Consider the following 15631-nt stretch of genomic DNA (forward strand, 5'->3'; position numbering starts at 1 on the left):
GAATTTTGTTGAGGATTTTTGCGTCTATGTTCATGAGGGATATAGATCTGTAATTTTCTTTTTTTTGATTTCTTTACCTGGTTTTGGTATCAGGGAGATGGTGGCTTCATAGAATGAGTTAGGCAGTATTCCGTCATTTTCTATGCTTTGAAATACCTTTAGTAGTAGTGGTGTTAACTCTTCTCTGAAAGTTTGGTAGAACTCTGCAGTAAAGCCATCCAGGCCAGGGTGTTTTTTTGTTGGGAATTTTTTGATTACCATTTCAATCTCTTTTTTCATTATGGGTCTATTTAGTTGTTCTACTTCTGATTGTGTTAGTTTAGGTAGGTAGTGTTTTTCCAAGAATTCACCCATTTCTTCTAGGTTTGCAAATTTGTTAGTGTAGAATTTTTTGTAATAATCTGATATGATTCTTTTAATTTCTTTTGGGTCTGTTGTGATGTGGCCTTTCTTTTTTCTTATTAGGGTTATTTGTTTCCTTTCCTGTTTTTCTTTAGTCAGTCTGGCCAATGGTTTATCAATTTTGTCAATTTTTTCAAAGAACCAGCTTTTGGCTTTGTTAGTTCTTTCAATTGTTTCTCTGTTCTGTAATTTATTTAGTTCAGCTCTAATTTTTATTATTTGTTTTCTTCTGGTGCCTGATGGATTCTTTTGTTGCTCACTTTCTATTTGTTCAAGTTGTCGGGACAGTTCTCTGATTTTGGCTCTTTCTTCTTTTTGTATGTGTGCATTTATCGATATAAATTGACCTCTGAGCACTGCTTTTGCTGTGTCCCTGAGGTTTTGATAGGAAGTATTTTCATTCTCATTGCTTTCTATGAATTTCCTTATTCCCTCCTTAATGTCTTCTATAACCCAGTCTTTTTTCAGGAGGGTATTGTTCAGTTTCCAAGTACTTGATTTCTTTTCCCTAGCTTTTCTGTTATTGATTTCTAGTTTTATTGCCTTGTGGTCTGAGAAGATGCTTTGTAATATTTCGATGTTTTGGATTCTGCAAAGGTTTGTTTTAAGACCTAATATGTGGCCTCTTCTAGGGAATGTTCCATGTGCACTAGAAAAAAAAGTATACTTTGCAGCAGTTGGGTGGAGAGTTCTGTATAAGTCAATGAGGTCAAGTTGGTTGACTGTTGTAATTAGGTCTTCCGTGTCTCTATTGAGCTTCTTACTGGATGTCCTGTCCTTCTCCGAAAATGGTGTGTTGAAGTCTCCTACTATAATTGTGGTGGTGTCTATCTCACTTTTCAATTCTGTTAAAATTTGATTTATGTATCTTGCAGCCCTGTCATTGGGTGCATAAATATTTAATATGGTTATGTCTTCCTGATCAATTGTCCCTTTTATCATTATGTAGTGTCCTTCTTTACCCTTTGTGGTGGATTTAAGTTTAAAGTCTATTTTGTCAGAAATTAATATTGCTACTCCTCTTCTTTTTTGCTTATTGTTTGCTTGATATACTTTTTTCCATCCTTTGAGTTTTAGTTTGTTTGTGTCTCTAAGTCTAAGGTGTGTCTCTTGTAGGCAGCATATAGATGGATTGTGTTTCTTTATCCAGTCCAAGACTCTCTGTCTCTTTATTGGTGCATTTAGTCCATTTACATTCAGTGTAATTATAGATAAATAAGTGTTTAGTGTTGTCAGTTTGATGCCTTTTTATGTGTGTTGTTGACAATTTCATTTTTCCACATATTTTTTTGTGCTGAGACGTTTTTCTTAGTAAATTGTGAGATCCTCATTTTCGTAGTGTTTGACTTTATGTTTATTGAGTCGTTACGTTTTTCTTGGCTTTTATCTTGAGTTCTGGAGTTGTTATACCTCTTTGTGGTTACCTTAATATTTACCCCTATTTTTCTAATTAAAAACCTAACTTGTATTGTTCTATATCGCCTTTTATCCCTCTCCACATGGCAGTTCTATGCCACCTGTATTTAGTCCCTCTTTTTGATTATTGTGATCTTTTACATATTGACTTCAGTGATTCCCTGCTATGAGCATTTTTTTTTAATTAATCTTAATTTGTTTTTATGATTTCCCTATTTGAGTTGATTTCAGGATATTCTGTTTTGTGACCTTGTGTTGTCCTGGTATCTGATATTATTGGTTTTCTGACCAAAGAATATCCTGTAGTATTTCTTGTAGCTTTGGTTTGGTTTTTGCAAATTCTCTAAGCTTGTGTTTATCTATAAATATCTTAATTTTGCCTTCATATTTCAGAGAGAGTTTTGCTGGATATATGATCCTTGGCTGGCAGTTTTTCTCCTCCCGTGCTCTGTATATGTCGTCCCATTCCCTTCTTGCCTGCATGATTTCTTCTGAGTAGTCTGAGCTTATTCTTATTGATTCTCCCTTGAAGGAAACCTTTCTTTTCTCCCTGGCTGCTTTTAAAATTTTCTCTTTATCTTTGGTTTTGGCAAGTTTGATGATAATATGTCTTGGTGATTTTCTTTTTGGATCAATCTTAAATAGGGTTCGATGAGCATCTTGGATAGATATCCTTTTGTCTTTCATGATGTCAGGGAAGTTTTCTGTCAGGAGATCTTCAACTATTTTCTCTGTGTTTTCTGTCCTCTCTTCCTGTTCTGGGGCTCCAATCACACGCAAGTTATCCTTCTTGATAGAGTCCCACATGATTCTTAGGGTTTCTGTATTTTTTTTAATTCTCTTATCTGGTTTTTTTTTCAGCTATATTGGTGTTAATTCCCTGGTCCTCCAGATTTCCCAGTCTGCATTCTAATTGCTCGAGTCTGCTCCTCTGACTTCCTATTGCATTGTCTAATTCTGTAATTTTATTGTTAATCTTTTGGATTTCTACATGCTCTCTCTCTATTGATTCTTGCAACTTATTAATTTTTCCACTATGTTCTTGAATAATCTTTTTGAGTTCTTCAACTGTTTTATCAGTGTGTTCCTTGGCTTTTTCTGCACTTTGCCTTATTTCATTTTTGAGGTCATCCCTGATATCTTGAAGCATTTTGTAAATTAGTTTTTTATATTCTGTTTCTGATAATTCCAGGATTGTATCTTCATTTGGGAAAGATTTTGGTTCTTTTGTTTGGGGGGTTGTAGAAGCTGTCATGGTCTGCTTCTTTATGTGGTTTGATATCGACTGCTGTCTCCGAGCCATCACTGGGAAACTTGTTTTTCCAGAAAATCCACTGACCGGGACGCTGGCTCCAGCCTCCGAAAACAGTCGCTGCTTCCCCGTATTTGTTCGTTTTCCGTCTCTAAATCTGTGTTTGTTGTTCAGGGTTCGTGGATTGTTATGTATGTGATTGATTCACTTGTTTTTCCTAGTCTTTGTTGCAAGAGGGATCCGAGGTAGCATCTACCTAATCAGCCATCTTGGCCCCCTCCTCCTTATTGTTTTCTAATATACTTTTTCTTGATGATTTGCTAATCAAAGGGTCAGCAGTTTGGATTCCACCAGGCGCTCCTTGCAAACTCTATGTGGCAGTTCTGCTCTGTCCTATAGGGTCACTATGACTTGAAATCGACTACACGGCACTGGGGTTTTTTTGGTGATATTATATTTGGTTAGAAAACACATGATCATAAATGTACTATTTCATGAATACAGTGCCTTAGTTATCCAGTGCCTCTATTACAGAAATACCACAATTGGATGGCTTTAACAAACAGAAATTCATTCTCTCACCATGTAGGCTAGAATTCTGAATTCAGGTGCCAGCTCCAGGGAAAGTCTTTCTCTCTATGTCCACTCCAGGGGAAGATCCTTGTCATCAATCTTGGCTACAAAATTCTACATGAACAAATCCAGCATTTAAAAATGTTATTCTATTCTGATTTACATAGTTTTAGTCAAGCCAAGGAACGTAGACAACTGTTTATGGAAATATTGCTGACAAAGTCCACGGATAAATGTGATAGTAGATGAAGCGGTTGATGAGGATAAAAGAGGGAGTTTTAGAATGGAATATATTATATGCATGTTTGTAAAGGAATGGGAACGACCCATTAGAGAGGTAAGGAAAGATGGGGAGGATTACAGGAACATTGTCTTTGTGACCTGTTGTGGGGTATGTTACATGGTGGAGAGAAGCAATGGTCTTAGATCCAAAACGAAACTAAACCAGTTGCCATACAGTTGATAGGAGCATAGACAGTTCATCTAATATATCAAAGAATGACTTTGAACTACTTAGTTATGGGCACAAAAATTTGACTGCCTGGAAGCTACCCAAGAGGCCAGCCTTGGCAGTTTGCCTAGAGCAGGTTGACGAGGTAGTAGGAAAAAACATCTTTTCAAATGGAAAATTAGTATGATAGTTTTGATCATTTCTCAAAATTGCACTCTCGGCCTCCGTGTAGACTCATTTCTTAAAATCCACCATTCATATTCCTTGCCTCCTAGATCTGAGGCAGGTTGGCTCAGTTATCAGAGAAAATACTTTCAGTTGTTTTCTGCTTACCTGAAAAATACGTGACAGGTCCTCTGTTGTATAATGCTTGTTATCATCCTTTTGTTGGCACTTATATTTCAGTTTGAGCAAATTTATTTATCAGAATCCATCAGTAGTAAAAGACTGGAAAGTAGAGTACATGTGCACAAAACCCATATGGATGGGTAGAGGCGATGGTGTGCATTTGTGGAAATTCTCTTTTGATTGTTTGTATCTAGAAGGGTGAATGGTATATTTGATGGGTAAATAAAAGGAAGCAGGATCTTCCAGGCTGATGAGATCACATTACAAACACCTAGTTTCATGTGGCAGAAAAGAAAGTATGGATAAGTATCATAAGAAGATGGTGGAATGTAAATTTTAGGCTAGATTTCTAAAGCCCTGAAATGGTATGTTAAGGAACTTTGACTTTAATCTAGCCTCACTAGACAGCCATTGAAGAGGTCTGGAAAGAAAGAAAAAAATAAAATCCTCAGAGTCGTTTTTGGAGGATTATGCAAGGATTATGAAGCATGGATTTAAGAAATAAAAGCCTGTAGGGAGGCAGAGAGACCAATTTGAAGAAATAATCAAAAAGTAGATACTAATTTCCATTCGAAGAGCTGTTTTTCCATATAACCCAGTCAACTTGCTTTAGGCAAACTGCGGACACTTGTGTTTTTCACATCTTCTAGGCAATCAGCTTCCTCAGAATAAAGACACAGTTACCTGTTTCTGCCATGAGTGGTATATTCCTAGTCATCTACACTCAAACTCTGTGAGTCATTTAGACTCTGTTTTCTCTTATTAATCTGCTAGTATGTGTAATTAACAATTTCTAATTTTTATATGTATGATGAACATTTTGATTTGAAGTAAGGATTTATGTGTTTGCTTGATCCATTTCTTTCTCAAGAATGTCTATGCTTGCTTTTTCACATTCATAAAACTTTTCCAGGTGTAACTGAAATTCTGTCTCCTCAAAGAACCTGTCAGATTATGAAGCAGTATAACATTCTGGTTATAGGAATGGATTCTGGATCCAGATTGCCTGGGTTCAAATATTAGCCTTCCCAATCATCGGGTGCATGACCTTGATAATGTGCCTCAGTTCCCTTATTTGTAACACGGGAGTGATAATCATAGCATATCATTATTAATAGTTATAATACTATATAGGTGAAGATAATGATAGTATTATATAATTAATAAGATTTTAATTGATTCTGTTATTATCCTGGTTGTTACTTAGCATAGTGCCTTGCACCAAATAAATAAGTGCTGTAATTGTTTCTCTTGACCACAGGGATCTCTCTTCTATATTGAAAGCACTCATGAACTGTGCCCCATGTTGGGCACTTTAATGTATGTTGCCTTGCAAAATTTCTTGTATTGTTAACTTTTCATGGTGTGCGTCTTATATATTAAATTGTTGTTCTGGGGCAGATTTACTTCTTTGCATTTTCCATACTACCTAGCAAAATACCAGACATACCTGCCGTAGAAAGTTATAAAATGATACACAGAACATAATTTGAAAGTCAGAGAATTTCTAGGGTTCTTTCTATCTCTGGGAAAATGATGCTGATTACTCAGCTAGACATACATTATCTTTTGTGCAGGTTTTTAATTATCCAGAGGAACAAAGATTATGTCTCTTTTCAGAGCAGCAGTTTTGGGATCAATTGTGCTGACAAACAATGCATTCCCTGGGGGTCCTGATTCTGGAGAGATTAATATTGCCTTTGTTGACACCTTTTAAGAACAAAAGTTAAATAGATGTTTGAAAGTCAGTCCCAGAAGACTGCTAAAGTGGCAATGTGAGCATCAAACACAGGTCATCAGCAGGCTAAGGAAAAGAGCAGAAGAAATGGAACAACAGGGATGAATGGCATCATTGTATTGAATGTACTACAAAAGTGATCTCCAAGCTTTCTTTCGAATTTATCACTCAAATATCCATGTATTTAATCAGCATGATAAAATCATTGTCATTTAATTTGAGGATGCCATCTCTTTTGATTTGCCAAAGAAGGCCATAATTGAAGAAGCATTCTAATGCCTGAGGGAAGGAGTGAACTTGAGAGCTCCTGCTCGCATTCTCAGCATCCTCTTTTCTCTTCTGAGAGGGAAATATAAGTTCTGCAAGATCCGAAATCTTGTCCCATCTGTTTAGTGCTATATTCAGGTGCTAAAACTAAACTCTGGCACGTTGCAATCACTCGGTAAATATTTCTTGAATAAATAATGATGACAAGACTTGAATGGAAGCAAGGGAAATACGTTAAGGATGTATTTTACCTTCTCACTTCCTCTTTCACCTTGTACCTGAGGGCTCTTCATGTCCCCTCTTATTTCCTTAATCATTCAGATAGTAATCCCAGGTGTGCTGTGAGTTCTGTGACACCAAACTGGATTATATCTAATTAAAAGGGAGAAGGCGTTTTCATAAGAATTTCTGCAGAAAATGTTATGGAGTACAATGAGGAAATGACTTATAAATACTAAAAGCATACAAAATCTTATATTATTGACATTTCTGAGACATCTTATAAAAGGAACGCAGATCATGCAATGAAATCTGATTGTACAGTGACAACTAGTGTAGAGATGATGAATAGGCATCTTTTCTTCAAGCAGGAATTCTGTAATATTTTCTACATCTAAGGTATTTCCCCTTGTTGAGAAATTTCCCCAACCTACACATACCATTAAGTGACATAAAGTTCTTAGTCTTTTTTTGATCAGCCTGGGCAAAGCCGTGATTTTTTTTTTGAGGTAATTTTTAGGAGTCACATTTGTACCCGAGAGTGACCTCAGTTATTTTATGTGCTTCTTCCAACTCCAGTCTGAGGCTTCAAAACATGCCACAATGCCGTCCTCTTATGTTCCCTCTTAGAGAGGAGAATGGATGAAGGAGAGAGAGCTTCACTCTCCAGACAAGAAGCTCGATGTTTATCTTTCATGAATCTAGTGCATTTTAAAATATTGGTTCTATCTAACTGCACTAAGGTCCAGCCCGGTAAGAGGAGATGGCTAATCTCTTTTTGAATCTCAAAAATGTACTTAACTTTGCCCATCATTATCCAAAGCTTTTACAAACTGGACACAACCAGCTATTTTGAGGAAGGAGATTTATGGATATAGACTCTGCTTGCTAATGAGTTACGACTCAGGCAAATTGATCAACCCAATTACTAATACATGCATATTATAGATGCATGCTCAATTAATTATCAAAAAAGAAATTAGCCATTTAGTGGAATTTTGTTGGCTTTTAAATGCCATTAAATGAGAAAAAGAGGAAGGCTTTGGATAATAAATCTCTTTTTTTTCCACAAGTGTTTTGAAATGTTTGGAAAATATGCACATTCTATGGACATGACTTCATATGAATATTTGGAAGCATTATGAAGCTATAAAGTATATCTGAGAAACTAGATGATATTCATAAAATGTAAGAACATTTGTATATGAATGGCAAAGTATAAATGTATATTTTCACCCAGATACAACTTAGATAAATGCTTTCATCATCTTATAGAAAGAATGAACAGCTTCTAGGTCCAAGTTGGAAACCCTGGTAGTGTAGTGGTTAAGTGCTACAGCTGGTAACCAAACAGTTGGCAGTTCAAATCCACCAAGCACTCCTTGGAAACTCTATGGGGCAGTTCTACTCTGTCCTATAGGGTCAGTTTGAGTCAGAATTGACTCGATGGCACTGGGTTAGGTTTTTTGTGGTTTGGTTAGGTCCAAGTTAATCTTAATTACTGTCCTCCCATACATTTTCTCTCCCCCAACTATAGGTCCATTCAATTTTTTCACACTATGCTTGGATTTGATGTCTAGAAGTCAGCTTATGCTAACCAACCGAATGCCCATCAAATGCCCAAATTATTAATTATAGCTATTGTTTTTTTCCAACCTTCTCAATTCTTGATATTTTAATTTGTTACATGTCCTGAGATAGTGGATGCCTGGACAGTTGCAGATATCACTCAACTGAAGGCTAATTATCTTGCCCCTAAATTCAAGGCTTGGTCTCCTTGAATCAGGCCGTTAACACTATGAATGTCAATGTCAGTAGAAGACATCCAGCGCTTGAAAGTCTGGCTGTTTTTCTTCTCTACTTATATCACATGTCAGGATGAACTCTTTGTTGTTAGTTACCGCTTAGTAGATTCTGTTCATGGCGATCCCACGTATTCAGAGTAGAACTACTCTATAGGGTTTTCAAGGCTGTTACCTTTTGGAACCAGATATCCAGGCTTGTATTCTGAGGTGTCTTTGGGTGAGTTCAAACCACCAACCTTGCAGCTAGTAGTTTAATACTTAACTGTTTGCACCATTCAGGGGCTCCACGAGATAAACTAAACCCAAATAATGTCCCAAAAGGGAGTAAGTTAATTTAAAAGAAAGAAGAAACTCTCTCCATTGTCTTTGTGATTTTCCCATTAAGCCTTTTTACTTAATCCTAAAAATGAACTAGGAAATAATGCAGAAATATCCTGAAACTTTTACATTGAAAAGGAGAGCTCTGGAGTGCCCAATTTTGTTTCATACCATGGTTTAAGCTGCAGTAAGAATTTCCAGTTACTCTTAAAAAAACTGGAGCCTAAACATTGAATATTCCCAACAAGTAAGAAATGTTCTCTGGCCTTTTAGAATCCACATCATGAGTACTTCATATGGCCAGAAGCAGATTTTATTTAATTGCATTTCCTTTTTATATCACTGAGAATTTTCAGAATCCAGCCTGAGATAAATGCATTCATTGATAAATGCATAAATTTATTATTCTTAATAAAGTAAGATTAAAAGAAGGTAAACTAAATAGCTTGATTTTTTTCTTTTTTCTGATCGTAATAGAAAAATATTTGAGGGGAAAGTCTAGCTTGATGACTGTACAGAATAGGAAGAAACAATGTGTGTGGTAATGTCATGAAAGATGATTATGGGTTATTCAGATTTAAGCTCGGCCACAAAGCATTAATTGTCTCTTACTTCTTTGTGAGAAATGCAATTTTTTTTAACAGTGCCTTTGAAAGCTTCTTTGACTTGTTTGTTTCAAAGTGTATAAATGAATGGGTTAAGCAAAGGGGCAACAGAAGTGGCTAGCATTGACACCATCTTATTAAGGGCCACTCCTTCCTTTGCTGAAGGCTTGATGTAGATGAAGATGAAGCTGCCATAGGTCATGGAAACCACAATCATGTGAGAAGAACATGTAGAAAAGGCCTTTTTTCTTTGTTGGGCAGAAAGGAATTTTAGAATGGTCTTGACAATGTATGTGTATGAAAGAACCACACCAATTAGGGTAATAATTAGTGTTACCACGGCAAAACCCAAGGCATTTTTTTCTATAAGCATTGTGTCTGAGCAGGATATCTGTAAAACAGGATATGTATCACAGCCAAAACTATCAATGAGATTTGAGTCACAGAATTCCAGCTGGAGACCCATACTAAAAGGTAGGAGGCTGATCAACAGGCCAGCAAACCAGGAGCAGAGAAGAAGGGTAGTGCAGACCTTACTGTTCATGATGGTTGTATAATGCAGGGGCTTACAGATGGCCACATAGCGATCATAGGACATGGCAGCAAGGAGAAAAAATTCGGTGACTCCAAAGAGGACAACAAAAAACATCTGTGTGGCACAAGCATTATAGGTAATTGTTTTGTCTCCAGTTGTCAGGGTGTACAGAAATCTGGGCACACAGACAGTGGTGAATGACACTTCCAAGAAAGAGAAATTTCGGAGGAAAAAATACATGGGAGTCTTAAGGTGAGAATCTGAAAGTGTGAGGGTGATAATTGTCAGGTTCCCAGTTACACTCAAAATGTAGGTGAGAAAGAAAAATATCAAAAGCACAATCTGTAGAATTGGGTCATCTGTCAGCCCCAGCAGGATGAATGCTGTTATGGCGGTATGGTTTCTCATCACTACCTGTGTCAGGTCAAGAGCGATTGGCTCTGAAGAGAGAAGGGCTGTAAGAAGGAAGCTAGCGTGGAACCTGAATGAAAGATGCAAGCAGTATTATTCTAGTGCATTTTACATTTGGATAATGGAAGTTTACTGGAAATATTTAAATATGAATCTCAGGTTTATAATTCCCTGATTAGAAACACTCTTTATAAAGCTGGCAACTAAAACAAAAAACAAGTCACTCATCACATACCTTGTTTCATACACTATTTCTCAATATTATTGCCTTGTGGCACAGCTATTAAAACAAACAAACAACAACAACAAAAAAAAGACACAACTCATAGCACAGCTATTAGCACCCCCTATTTTACAGATTATTATATTTTTTTAAACGTTTTTGTTTTGTTTTGTTTCCAGTCACCTTTTTCTTTGCTTTTCCCATCTTACTGAACTGCTCACTTTTTATAACAGGGTAGGATTTGTCCAGTAGTATTTTATGCTGGTCTCTGATTATATTTAACATAAGCAAAATATCTTCAAAGGGTTAGATCATGTCTTTGTACTTTAAATTATCTCAGATTAGGAAGAAAAATGTTTAAAATACAAGGTTATATCTTTGTTTTGTCTTTCCTGTATTTAATCAAACGAAAGCATTTCTAACCCAGTAAAGTGGTTGCTTGTTCTGGCTGTTGTTAGGTGCCATTGAGTTGGTTTCAACTCATAGCGACCCTACGTCAACAGGATGAAACACTACTCCGTCCTCACAATCTGGTCCTGCGCTATCCTCACAATCGTTGTTTTGCTTGAGCCCATTTTTGCAGCCACTGTGTCAACCCACCTAATTGAGGGTCTTCTTTTTTTTTGCTGACCCTGTACTTTACCAAACACATTGTCCTTCTCCAGGGATTGGACCCTCCTGATAACATGGTTGCATAGGCGGAGCGTTTCCTGAAGAGATGTGAGGAGCTTTTTTGCTGGAATATGCCTGGTTTGTGCTGTCCTGGTGCTTTGAGCCATGGCACCAACCCAGAAGGAATGGTCTTTGGTACTTGCTTTTTCTGCCAGCCTGCTCATCTTGAGTGTTCTCCTCAGCAGTACCCAGATCTTCAGAATCTGTTTCAGACACATTTCAGTGACCCTTCCTTTTGACAATTTTTTCTGCCCTCCTCCTCAAATCACCTTTTCCTATTAATATACCTGCCAACTCACTAACTCTACAGTTCTTTGAATTCTTAATACCTGTAATCTTTCTAAACAATACCCATGAACAAACTGATCCATATGATTCAAGTTTTATACACAAATTTTAATAAACCCAGTTTTTCCTTGGCATTTGCCACTGTCAGGACCTCCTACCAGTTTTCCGCCTCCTTGGATTCTAATATCTACGTTTTCCCAGTTATTATTCCATTTCCTGGGGGCTCAGGAAGATCTACTAGCCTTCCTGTCAAAGCTTTCTTTCAGTTTGATTCACATTGTGAGGAGCCACTCTCAAACATCCGTCCTGTAAAAGAAGATCTGGTAAATACATTCTCACTGGGGGTGCCATTAATGAAAAATAATATATTGACTCATAATATGTCTTCATGTTTTATTAGTGGGAATTGATTTTGAAATGAGCAATTTTAGGTGTAACTCAGGGGTTTTCAGGGAAACCCTATCTACCCAATTCTTCCCAATGTGTGTGAGAATCAAAAATACACTAGATTTCCTTATTTCTCTTCTCTACTATTGCTCAAGTAAATAATCAACATTCATTCATTCAGATAAATATTTAATGATCACCTATTATTTACAGAGCATAACATCAAAGACTGGAGATCTAACCATGAACAAGTCTCTCTCCAAAGGAGACTTCAGTCTTCCGATGGGAAATAATATTTCATTTCAGTGTATGATTAGAGACATAGTAAGATAACAATGAAAATGAAATTTTGTGTTTGGGCTAATAACTAGCCCATTGCTGTCGAGTTGATTCTGACTCATAGTGACCATTCAGGACAGAGTAGAACTGTCCCATAGGGTTTCCAAGGCTGTAAATCTTTACGAAAGTGGGCTGCTGCCTCTTTCTCCCATGGAGTAGTTGGTGGGTTGGAATCAATGATTTTTTGATTAGCAGTAGAGTGCTTAACCACTGTACCACCAGGACTCCTCTGGGGTGAAAACTATTATTATTATTATTCCTTGACAATCACTCTTCATTATACTGGTGTCGCTATGAGTCGGAGTCGACTCAACGGCAGTGGGTTATTCCTATTTTACTGTCTTCACTCAGTTCCTCTAGGCTTTTTTTCTATTAAAGTTGGCAGTGTCAGTTGTCACCTTAACCTGAGTTAGCAAGATGCGTTGCTCAGCGTTCACATAGATTTTATGGAATCAGGAAACCTAACTCACCTCATGGGAGAAATGGTTCACTGGAGAGATGGTATCTTGTGAAGTACTGTGAAGCCACACAGAGAAGATTTTGATAGGCCTACTGAGTGATGGAAACCCTGGTGGCTTAGTGGTTAAGAGCTATGGCTGCTAACCCAAAGGTCAGCAGTTTGAATCCATCAGGAGCTCCCTAAAAACCGTATGGGGGAGTTCTACTCCGTCCTATAGGGCTGCTATAAGTCGGAATCAACTGGACTTCAACAGGTACTAAATGATGGGTCAAGCTGATTTCTACATTTCTAATTCTTGTTTCCTTTCAGCCTTCTTTCTTTCCTTTCTTTCTTCCTACCATGTTACCATTCCAATTGCTGTCGAGCCAGTTCTGACTCAAGGTCATCTCGTGTGTGTCATAGTAGAACGGTTTTCCATAGTGTTTTGAACGACATATTTTAAGGAAGTAAATCACCAGTCCTTCCCTCTGAGGTGCCTCTGGGTGGACCAAACTACCAATCTTGGACCAAACTACCAATCTTTCAGTTGGCATCCAAGTGTGTTAACCTTTTATCTTTGTACCGGTCATTGACATTTTTTCTCTATTCTTCCTTTTTCTACAAATTTCCTAGGCTCTAAAATTATTGTCTGTTTCCACTTTTGAAAATTCTTAATCTCCAATTTTGATAGGAATGACTTGAGAAAAAAATCACTTTAGAATTTTAATGCCCGTTAGTTTAATGTGTTAGATAAATAATATAATCTTGTTTTAATACATGAAACTTGTTAAATCAAAATTAGTTCTAGCGGCCGGAGCTAGCCCTCGGAGCCAGAAAAGGCGCTGCCGCGGCTGTCGCCATCAGTCATGCCAAAGCACGAGTTCTCCGTGGACATGACCTGTGAGGGCTGCTCTAATGCGTTCAGTCGGGTCCTCAGCAAGCTGGAAGGAGTTCAGTCTGACGTTGACCTGCCCAACAAAAAGGTTTGCATCAACTCCTCTGAGCACAGTGTGGACACTCTGCTGGAGACCTTGAAGAAAACAGGAAAAGCCGTTTCCTACCTCGGCCCCAAGTAGCAGGGTCCTGGCCCCTGGCCCGGAGGATGGACCAAAGTGGGCAGACAGACCTGGGACCTGGCAGTCCTGCTCAGTGATGGGAGTTCCTGCGGGGACCCTCACTCGCCCTGCTTGCTCCTCACTAGCTTCCCTGCAATAAAGACAAGCTGCTTTGTTGAAGATGTCAAAAAAAAAAAAAAAAAAAAAATTAGTTCTAGCAATGAAGCTAATCTTGTGGTGAGAGATCATTTGAATATAAGGCTGCTTGTTTTGCTTTTTGTCCACCTGAAGCCACATCACATTCTCATTTTGGTTAAACTACAAGTGGTTTCCTTGAAAGCTGAAAGCTACTTTTTGTTTTTTAATATAATTTGGATCATTTAACGTCTGAAAATCAATTTTGCTAAATAAACAATACATTTTGCCACCTCCCCAAGTAGCGTTTTCATTGACATCAACAGGTAGATCTTGAGGAGCTAACCTATACAAAGCTACTCCTCTCACTGCCACTTTGGGAGCTACAAGTGTGATTGAGGTTCAGCTTTTCTCTTTTATTGAATCCCTATTTAATAAATTCTTTTACATTTTTCAGACACCGTGACCTCACTTATGTTTGGAACAATCCTCAATCAGTCTTCATTTGGGAATAGGATTCCTATAGACTGGAATATTTGAAGTCCAAGAAGGAGTTGAACAGCACTTCCCAGGTTCCCTGTAAGGTCATTTCTAATCCTCATGTTCTTTGATTCTTATGACACTGTGGAATATTTTGAGAGGAGAATGTCTTTTCTTTTGCCCTTCATATTTTGCCTCTTAAGTAATAACAGTCTCTTCAACTGATACTTACGGCTGTTTTTTTTCTAAAGATAGGTTGATCATGGCAGGAAAACTCTAACATGAGATTTGTTCAGAATAACAGCATATTAGCAATAACCGTTGACTCCTTTTTTTTTGCAGTCTCAATTGCAGTGAACTGAAATCAGATTTTTTAGCCTCTGTCTATGTTTAGAGAGTATGGAAAAATATGACAATTGCATACTTACTTTTCTGACAGTGCTTCATCAGAAGCCCTTGATGGAACCACAATTTGAAGGCAGCAGGCTGGTGGGGAGGCTTGTGTATGCTCCTGTCCACAAGTTGCATCATCTGTCTCCATTCAGCTCCATTCTGTCCAGAAGCTTGTGCACACACCCACAGACAGACAGACAGACACACACACAGTCACAAAAACACACCCTCTAGCGGGCAAGTCTTCCAATAAACAGTCCTAGCTTAGATTTTTATTGTCCTGATATATTGAGAGCTGTGTCAACCTCCTGTTCTCTCAGCAAGTCTAAATGGCACCTGATCCTAGATTTCCCAGTACTCTCTTAGTTCAAAAGGAAGGAAAGGGTAGTGCAGAGAAAAAGGAACCCCTCTCCCTGGTTTTGGAAGAGGGGCACATCTGATCTTCCTGCTGAGGAGTGCAGCTTGACCTGCAAATTCTTTAATGGCAGCGTATCTTTTATATGTTTAGTTTGCCACCAGTGCACAGAGAACATCTGAGTGAACAAGAAAATATTCCTTGGTGACCCAATTTCAAAAGTTACTAATGAGTTGGCAGTGGAATCAACGACGCAAAAGTCACAGGTAGCAGTGGGAACAGTGTTCTCCTCAGAGACATGGAGAGTGGTCTGATGTAGTGTGAATTCCATTATCTCTTTTGTGTTGACTCTTTATATTTCCTTAAGGTTTTGATCCTGGTCTTCAATCTTAATTTATATTATCTATCTTTGACCTGAATCTTGTGTAAAGTCAGAGTAATTATTCTAACTTTAAAGGCAAGGAAATTGAGAAGTAGAGAAATGACTAGTCAGATGATACACAGCGGTTGCAGGTTTTGGACAAA

General features: G+C 37.8%; 2 protein-coding genes across 2 annotated transcripts; one reads left to right on the top strand and one right to left on the bottom strand.

Moving 5' to 3' along the window:
• Positions 1–9183: 9183 nt before the first annotated feature.
• On the bottom strand, positions 9184–10337 carry LOC100671248 (olfactory receptor 6C2-like). The gene has a single exon (XM_064285248.1). The coding sequence runs from the start codon at positions 10335–10337 to the stop codon at positions 9465–9467; it is 873 nt and encodes a 290-aa protein (XP_064141318.1). The 3' UTR covers positions 9184–9464.
• A 3217-nt stretch (positions 10338–13554) lies between these two features.
• Positions 13555–13951, top strand: LOC135231377 (copper transport protein ATOX1-like). Its single transcript, XM_064285249.1, has one exon. It carries the CDS (start codon positions 13555–13557, stop codon positions 13762–13764), a length of 210 nt encoding a protein of 69 aa, XP_064141319.1. The 3' UTR covers positions 13765–13951.
• The last annotated feature ends 1680 nt before the right edge of the window (positions 13952–15631 follow it).

Source organism: Loxodonta africana, chromosome 4 (genome assembly GCF_030014295.1).
Source record: "Loxodonta africana isolate mLoxAfr1 chromosome 4, mLoxAfr1.hap2, whole genome shotgun sequence".
Taxonomy (NCBI): Eukaryota; Metazoa; Chordata; class Mammalia; order Proboscidea; family Elephantidae; genus Loxodonta; species Loxodonta africana.